The sequence below is a fragment of the Triticum urartu genome, chromosome 2, assembly GCF_003073215.2.
Source record: "Triticum urartu cultivar G1812 chromosome 2, Tu2.1, whole genome shotgun sequence".
Lineage (NCBI taxonomy): Eukaryota > Viridiplantae > Streptophyta > Magnoliopsida > Poales > Poaceae > Triticum > Triticum urartu.
In genome coordinates this window covers 4,656,028-4,665,257 of record NC_053023.1, presented here as the reverse complement: position 1 = coordinate 4,665,257, position 9,230 = coordinate 4,656,028, and the positions used below count along the sequence as shown (strand labels likewise).

The 9,230-nt window shown below is 44.5% G+C and overlaps 1 protein-coding gene across 1 annotated transcript; it reads right to left on the bottom strand.

Annotated features, from left to right (window-relative positions):
* Positions 1–1,107: 1,107 nt before the first annotated feature.
* Positions 1,108–4,134, bottom strand: LOC125534975 (CBS domain-containing protein CBSX1, chloroplastic-like). The gene is made up of 5 exons (XM_048698039.1): positions 3,758–4,134; positions 3,445–3,627; positions 2,359–2,428; positions 2,178–2,249; positions 1,108–1,545 (listed from the first exon to the last, which is right to left on the bottom strand). Exons 1-5 carry the CDS (start codon positions 4,031–4,033, stop codon positions 1,493–1,495), a joined length of 654 nt encoding a protein of 217 aa, XP_048553996.1. The 5' UTR covers positions 4,034–4,134; the 3' UTR covers positions 1,108–1,492.
* Positions 4,135–9,230: the final 5,096 nt, after the last annotated feature.

Sequence of the window (9,230 nt, the reverse complement as noted above, 5' to 3'; positions counted from 1 at the left end):
CGCAAAATTAGAGAATAAATATACACCTTTTGCTCAGGCTCATCTGCAACCGGTCAAAAAGTAATTCACAAAAAATTCAACACAATTCAAAAAATTACAATTTTTTTTGCATGGTAGATAATTTGATGCGTGAGATTCGCTCCAATTTTTTAGATCATTTGGACATCTGAGTTGCTCTCAACAAAAAAGAGTCCGAATAGTAAATGAAAGAGTAAATTTTTTATAAACCTCAAATTTGTCTTTTTTGCCGAGAGCTGCTCTGCTCAGATGTTCAAATGATCTGAAAATTGGAGCGGACCTCACGCATCAAATTATCCACCATGCAAAAAAAATTGGAATTTTTTTATTTCTTCTAATAATTATTTTGAGTTTTTTCTTCAGCGCGGGTGCAGATGAGTCTAGCCTCAGAAATGGATATTCACACCTTTTGCTACTACCATATGGTACATTTCAGCTACTATTTGAACACAAATTGCTGAAATTTTTTAAATTCCTTCAAATTATCAATATATGCGACAAAAAGTTAATATCCCAAATTCGATCTACATCTCAGCAGACAAAGCAGATAAATTCCACTACAGATAGCAGCAGCTCACATTAATATTTGCCAAAGAAAAAAAAAGAGTTGGCTAGTACTAGCTTCACAGGAATTTGCCTTCTTTTGTTTTGGTTTTGTTGATTCATAGATCGAAAATACATACAAAATTTCGTGGTATGGTGTCGATATTATCGAATTTCAACATCATTTGTCGCGACTATTTGGTACCCTCATCTTGGGGGAACGGTAGCCTCAGATGTTTTACTCTCTTTTTTTAGAAAAAGATGCTTTACTCTCTCAGACCCTTAGTGCCTGCTGGTGAGAAGTTACACAATGTTCATCTACCATGCCACAAATTTCAAATCCAGATCCTACCAACGGAGTTTGTAATGGGTAGTTGCTGAACTGCCTCGAATTCGGCCCATTTTGCACCATCCTATTTTTTATTGTCTTTTCTGGTTCTCAAGCTCTAATTTAAAGCTCAAACTTTCTGGCAATTCACATGGTCACATGGATACTGTAAGAGGCAGATAAATATATTGGTTCCACATGGATAGCCTTCCCACATCTTTCTCAAAACAAAACCATATATACATGCTAAAACGATCAAAGTTCAAATGTACTTCAGCTTCGGATAGCACCTGTTTACATGAAAGATAGATAGCTTCGGAGAGCAGCTCCAACCAAGGCAAAGTTCTCAACTGCACAAATACTCACAATTTCATCACAAAAGAGAGAGCAAACATACCCATGCCAGAACAGCTATTCAAGGTCACACAGGTCCAACAACACATGGCGCGACTCATACACCCCAAGAGCACGCTATAGGAAGGCCTTGGCATGTACACATCACACCACTAGGGTTATTACTGTACAGGAGCGGCAGTCCCGTAGGCTAAATAGGCTGCTGCCGCTGTCGACATGTACAGTGAGGACAAAGGATGCAGGATCTTCTTATGCCTTGCTGGCCTCCAAGGCCTGGAACACGTCCGTCCGCGTGACAATCCCTGCTTGTCGGAAAGAAACATGGTTATGTATGTGAACAGTGTTCTTGTTCTGGCTAGGAGGACAATGTTTATGCAGTTATAATGGAAGGATTCTACCGAGTTAAGTGAAAACAGTGTTCTTTGTTCTTGTTAGGTAAGTAATGTGTACGCAGTCATTGGAATTTTATGCATTTGCGGATCAGTCACACTAGGTTTTGCGGAACTGGGAACCGGTGAAAATCTGACAGTTAACAATAGAAATTGATGTGGACACATGGCAGGTTTTGGCTTGTTTTTTATGGAAGCCCTGGGAAGGTAGATTATACTGGTAGCAGAATGTTCAGGAAATATGAGGCTCGATAAAGATTACAAAAACTAAATGCATTGTTCATAAGAGCATCACTGGAGACCTACCAGTTTCCATCGAACCAGCAAGAGCCCAAGCATTTTCAACACAGTTATCTCTTTACCCTAGGATCCTAATGCAAACAGCTACAAGCAAAAGTTCTACATAGCAGCAAACCCTTTTTTGTTTTACAAAATTACATTGCAGCCCATAGCATTTATGACAACCTAGATGAACTATACCAAGTAAATGACTACATCTACTTATTTTTCAAAAATGGCAATTGAAGGGATTTTCAAATTCTTACCTATCACTTGCTGTTGTTCATTCACAACTGGTATCCTGTGAACTTTATGCTTGAGCATCAATGCAGCAGCTTCTGCTCATACACACAATTACAAAAAAGAACACATCAGTACACTTTGTGTTTCTATTAACCATATGCTGTAGAGCAGTAGGTTGTAGAGTAGAGGGGAAGCAAAAGTTACCCAAGACGGTCTTCTCCAGGGTCAGAGTTACAGCAGGTGAGGACATGACTTCTCCAATGGTTGAGTCCAACTGCATTATAAGAGCAGGCCGGATCAGCATCATCAGAAACCCTTATAGAATGAATCTCAGCAACTTTACAAAAGAAAAACCGAACATTATTCTCTAATACAATTATGTGCACATGTCCTGGTCATATCGAGCCAAACTGAAGATTGTTAGAAAATTTATTCAACATGGAAATAGACCCATCCTAGGAACACCACAGTAGAATGGTCTATGCACTAAGCAAGGTGAGATGCTTTGGTAGGGGCCTTTATTCAGGGATGTTTCTAACACACATATCGCGCCTAAAACTAAATAGGCCCTGGATTAAAATGATGTATTTAGAAAACAGAAGTACAGCTTCTACATACTCAATTTGTATCTCAAAACTTTACTGCTTAGTTGTATTTATTTTCTTTACTCTGTAAAAGAAAATTTGAGACACAGGGCAATGAACTATTGTCGTCCCTCGCTTGCATGCTGAACCATATATAGGTAACTGCTTGCCATTGGATAACTGTAATATTCAGCATGTTAGATGTGAAATTCAGGGTAGACGTTTTCTGCGCTCGAGGTAATTTTTGGAAGCTCACACGATCTAATTCAACCCCTAAATGCTGTGGCAGCACCACCTTAAAGGACTTGAACATGTTAATGGTTAAATTCTTTTAGTTATAAGTTTGCGCTTCAGCAGGCAACATTTTCTTTGCACCCCCAAACGTTCTGTGCATTCGAGGTTATTCTTTGAAGTTCATGCCATCTAATCCAATCCCTGAACATTCAGGAACCAACCTCAGGGGACCTCAGCATGCTATTGTTGGCCTTAATTTGCTTCAGCATTCAGTATGAACTGAAAGTTCAGCTAGTGTCACTGTAAGCCTAACAATCGGTGGAGCATACAACTGAATTTGACTTTGACATAAATCCATGTTCGACAGATGAAACAAGACAGGAACAATTCCCCATCCACGCCTTCTTTCAGATTAGACATATTCCTACAATTGATGATTCAAGATACAATTGGTTGAAGAGCACCGACTCACCCCATTGGATGCCCTGGCCTTGTCCTTCTTGGAGACGACCCCGATGCACCTGCCCTCGCCGTCGACGACGGGCAGGCCGGACTGGGTGGCGAAGAGGGCGTCGATCTCGGCCAGCTTCTGGTCCGGCGTGGCCACCTCCACCGGGCGCGACATCACCTCCCCGAGCTTCGCCGTGGGGCTCATCTGCAGCAGACCAACCGAACCAGATTCAATTCGATGCAGTCGCGACGGAACCACCGGAAAGCCATCAGATCCAGCCAGAGAAAGCGAAAAAGACGCATCTGGCAAGAAGGCGAGCGAGCGACGGACGGACCTTGTCGGTGGAGACGATCTGGGACTCGAGGTACTGGCGGAGGTCGTCGTAGCTGGCGAGGGAGAAGTTGCCGGGCCACTCGCCGGAGAGCACGCCCTCCGGGTTCTCGTCGATGGCCGGGCGCATGTCCATGTCCCCCAGCGCCGCGGCCACCACCCGGCGCCGCCCCCCCGGAACGCTGACAAAGGAGGCAGATTTCGCCGGCCCGCGGCGCGGCGCGGAGGGGGAGAATGTCCTCGCGGCGCAGTGGACGGCGGCGGAGGGCGTGGACGCCATTGACGTCGACGGCGCGTGAGATTCGGCGACGGGATTACGGTCCGGAGTGAGTGCTGTGGCGATGGGTCTCGCTCTCGCGCGCGCGTGTATCACGGGTGGGGTGGAGTGGAGTGGGCAGTGGCGAGTGGTGTGGATGTTTCTGGAAGGACGTGGAGGAGGGGGCCCACCTGCAGGCGGACGGACGGTGGCCACGTGACGTGTGTGATGTGTCGCCCGCCTCTTGTCCCGTGTCTACATAGTTTTGTCTATACTAGCACATATGCCCGTGCGCTGTAACAGAATTTTTTTTTTTGCGAGAAGCATCGGAAGAGCTAACAGATGTGTCCATCAAAACGGTCTCCGTAGCGATTGGGCGACAGAGCGAGGAGTTGCGGTGTTCTTGCGGGTCATGTTTGACCCGCGAGATCTTGATAGTGCTGGAGTTGGTCGGTGTGGTGGCTATCACTCACTCGTGTTTTTTTTTTCTTCTTCGTCTGCCTTCGTGTCTAGGTTATGGTTGGCTCCTTATTTTGTGGTCCCATGATGACCTTCAGGGCATAGTTGCTTCGACCATTTTCCTACGATGACGTAACCAGATAGATTACTAACTCAATTAATCTCATTTCATTGCCATAATCAACACATAAACAGGTGGTCCCTACTTTATCGGGGTTTATTCTCTTTAATTATCTTAGCGCTTACTTGCCTATATTTTTTTAATCAGAGCCAAACCAGCATATCCTCTTTTATTGGCATGTGCCAAAATTTCTTTTAATTATACCTAAGCAATATATTCTCCTGTATCGTCAAATGGCATGTGGGATGCACAATAATTCGTGTCTGGGTCAGGTCACTGGCAGTTACCAAAATGACGTGTGCTTGTAAGAGACGAATAAAAATCCAGAAGAACCGTTGAGTCAAAGGATTAGACTCATGACCTCAATATTTTGACCACGTGCTTATAGCCATTCGAACAAATAACTCCTGCTAAAAAATGGCCAACTCAAACACATGTACAAAATGGAGAAAAAAAAACAGGCCAGCTCAATCTTCGGCCCCATGTACGAAATTCTGACTATTTGCCGCCCCATACGGTAAATAATGTTTCTCATATGCATGAGCAGGAAACCAATGGTCTTGCTTTGCTGGACCGCCGCCGGCCCACGTACAAAATTCGGTACAAAACTATTTCTTTTTTTAACAGGTGGACACACAAAAATTTAGTACCATCTTGGATAGAACAAAAAAAATTCCGGTGTGAACGGATTAAAAAATTGAAGAAACACATCGTGCTTTATTAGCAGACGATGTAAATATTATTTGAGTTCTAATAAAGCTAGTCATGAAGGCTTTCCCCTCAAAAAAAAAAATTTGCGACCCACCTTTGCAAAGATTGCCCCTGCTCGGTCGTAGTCTGGAACCAGGTGATCACTTGGCCAATGAGGAGTTGCCGGTGTCAAATTTCCTCCGTGAACCTGGTGTCGTGTCTGGATGGTGGATGCTCATTAACTAGTCAAATGAAATGTGAAGGCATTGTAGCGGCAGGCTCATTCACAACTCATGGCCCATCTGAAAAGTCATTTACAACTCATGGCCCATCTGAAAAGAGAGGAACATACATGTTTTCATAGGTCGTCGCATGACACACCATGAGGCAGCCTTGCTGACCTTCAAGGAGTGACTTGGCATTTGCTGGGGCCATGCCCACTGTGGGCATTGGTTGAGTAAATGTTTTTGTTTCTTTGGGTTTTGCTGCGTACACCCATCAAAAACGTGTGCCCTATACATTATCAAAAGTTAGTGCTCCTGTCGATTCCCCAAATATAAAAAAATGTGTGTCATGAGTGAAAAATAAAGTTGTTTCTCTTTATTGAAATTATGCACAAGTTCACTAAGAGAGAGGTCCACAAAGCGTTCCAAGGAACAAAGACATGTCGACGATTTTGTTGTTGTTGTTGCTGCTGATGTTACGACGAACTCAGCGTTTAGGTGTAACAAAAATGTGTCTCAGGAGTGAACTCAAAATAATGATGTTTCTCTTGATCGAAATTATGCACAAGTTGATCAAGAGAGAGAGATCCACAAAATGTTCTAAGAAATAAAGACATGTTGACGAGTGGGGTGAAAAAGAATTATTACAACTTCAAATCCATCCTTGACACGCAACTACGAGCGTTTTATCCTAGTTCCAACTCCACCTTGGATATGCAATTAAAGGCCAAATTTTTGTCCCGGTCGCAAGTCCATCCTCAACACGCAACTGGACCCTACCCATTTTTTCCATTATTGCAAGTCCACCCTCGACACGCAACCAGGGGTGGTGGCGACTCTTTTTATGTTCTCAGTTACAACTCCACCCTAGATACACCACTGGGGTCTGAACCATTTTTGTCCTAGTTACTAGTCCATCCTTCACACACAATTGGCCCTGACCCATTTTTGCCCCAGTTGCAAATCCACTCACGACATGCAACTGGGGCCGCGACCAATTTTTGTTCCAGCTATAAGTCCATCCTTGACACGCAATTGAGGGCCCTACCCACTTTTGTCCCAATTGCAAGTGCATCTACAACACACAACTAGACATGGTCCATTTTTTGTCCGAGTTGCAAGTCCACACTCGACATTCAACTAGGGTGTCGGGCTATCTGTTTTTGTCTTAGTTGCAATTCCACCCATGATATGTTGGAAATATGCCCTAGAGGCAATAATAAATTCGTTATTATCATATTTCCTTGTTCATGATAATCGTTTATTATCCATGCTAGAATTGTATTGATAGGAAACTCAGATACATGTGTGGATACATAGACAACACCATGTCCCTAGTAAGCCTCTAGTTGACTAGCTCGTTGATCAATAGATGGTTACGGTTTCCTGACCATGGACATTGGATGTTGTTAATAACGGGATCACATCATTAGAAGAATGATGTGATGGACAAGACCAAATCCTAAGCCTGGCACAAGATCGTGTAGTTCGTATGCTAAAGCTTTTCTAATGTCAAGTATCATTTCCTTAGACCGTGAGATTGTGCAACTCCCGGATACCGTAGGAGTGCTTTGGGTGTGCCAAACGTCACAACGTAACTGGGTGGCTATAAAGGTGCACTACGGGTATCTCCGAAAGTGTCTGTTGGGTTGGCACGAATCGAGACTGGGATTTGTCACTCCGTGTAAACGGAGAGGTATCTCTGGGCCCACTAGATAGGACATCATCATAATGTGCACAAAGTGACCAAGGAGTTGATCACGGGATGATGTGTTACGGAACGAGTAAAGAGACTTGCCGGTAACGAGATTGAACAAGTTATCGGGATACCGACGATCGAATCTCGGGCAAGTATCGTACCGATAGACAAAGGGAATTGTATACGGGATTGATTGAATCCTTGACATCATGGTTCATCCGATGAGATCATCGTGGAGCATGTCGGAACCAACATGGGTATCCAGATCCCGCTGTTGGTTATTGACCAGAGAGTTGTCTCGGCCATGTTTGCATGACTCCCGAGCCCGTAGGGTCTACACACTTAAGGTTCGATGACGCTAGGGTTATAGGGAAAGTATGTATGCGGTTACCGAATGTTGTTCGGAGTCCCGGATGAGATCCCAGACGTCACGAGGAGTTCCGGAATGGTCCGGAGGTAAGGATTGATATATAGGAAGTATATTTTTGGCCACCGAAAGTGTTCCGGGCATCATCGGTAGTGTACCGGGACCACCGAAGGGGTCCGGGGGTCCACCGGGAGGGGCCACGGGCCTCGGAGGCATACATGGGCCAAGTGTGAGAAGGGACCAGCCCCTAGGTGGGCTGGGGCGCCTCCCCACCAAGGCCCATGCGCCTAGAGAGAAGAGGGGGCAAACCCTAAGGGCAGATGGGCCCTAAGGCCCATGCCTGGTGCGCCTCCCTCTCCTCCCCCCTTGGCCGCCACCCTAGATGGGTTTTGGGGCTGCCGCCACCCCTAGGGAGGGAACCCTAGATGGGGGCGCAGCCCCTCCCCTTCCCCTATATATACTTGAGGTATTGGGGGCTGCAAGACACGCGAGATCCTCTCCCTCTTGGCGCAGCCCTACCTCTCTACCTCATCGTCTCTCGTAGTGCTTGGCGAAGCCCTGCTGGAGTTCCGCGCTCCTCCACCACCACCACGCCGTCGTGCTGCTGCTGGACGGAGTCTTCCCCAACCTCTCCTTCTCCCCTTGCTGGATCAAGGCGTAGGAGACGTCACCGGGCTGCACGTGTGTTGAACGCGGAGGCGCCGTTGTTCGGCGCTTAGATCGGAATCAACCGCGATCTGAATCGCTACGAGTACGACTCCTTCATCTGCGTTCTTGCAACGCTTCCGCTTAGCGATCTACAAGGGTATGTAGATGCACTCCCCTTCCTCTCGTTGCTAGATTACTCCATAGATTGATCTTGGTGATGCGTAGAAAATTTTAAATTTCTGCTACGATCCCCAACATGATACACAACTGGGGGCAGATCCATTTTTGTCTCAATTGCAAGTCAATCCTCGATATGCAACCCCGACCCATTTTCATCCTAGTTGCAAGTCCACCGTCGACACTCAACTAGTGGTGGGGGTGATCCGTTTTTGTCCCAGTTGCAAGTCCACCCTTGATACACAACTGGTGGGCCGGACAAATTTGTGTCCTAGTTATAGTCCATCCTCTTTGTTTTATTTTTTTCTTTCTATTGTTTACTTTTTTTTCTTTTTCTTTTAGAACTCATGGTTTTTTAATGCCTGTTGCATGACCATTATCAAACATGCAACTACAAATGTATCCCTCACCCTGCATGTGTCACCCCGCTCGCAACTGCATGTCTTCAACATAAGTGCAACAAGCATGTCTTTAACATTCTTTAAATACATGGTTTTATTTTTTTACATGTTTCGTAATACTCTTTCCAAATACACATTGTGCATTCTCTGTACATATCTGTATTTTTATACATGTTGAATTATTTTTGAATACATGATTAACATTTTTCCAATATATGTTTGAACATTTTTCCATTATGTGTTAAAGATTTTTTTTCAAATAAACATTGAAGATTTGTTTGAATAATATGAAACATTTATTGTACTACATGAACATTTTTTACATTTATATAAACATTTTTTGAATGGCGCAAACATATTTTTTGTACAAGTCACGTACAGTTTTTGAATGGTAGAAAGCATTCTTTTTGAATTATACGAACATTTTTTATGCTG

What these genes read in the sequence shown, in the direction of transcription:
- LOC125534975 (XM_048698039.1), bottom strand. Translation starts at nt 4,033, where the DNA reads ATGGCGTCCACGCCCTCCGCCGCCGTCCACTGCGCCGCGAGGACATTC. An exon ending in AGGCCAGGGCATCCAATGGG is followed by an intron (nt 2,429 to 3,444) that starts GTGAGTCGGTGC and finishes CTTATAATGCAG; the next exon opens with TTGGACTCAACCATTGGAGA. An exon ending in TGAACAACAGCAAGTGATAG is followed by an intron (nt 1,546 to 2,177) that starts GTAAGAATTTGA and finishes TCCGACAAGCAG; the next exon opens with GGATTGTCACGCGGACGGAC.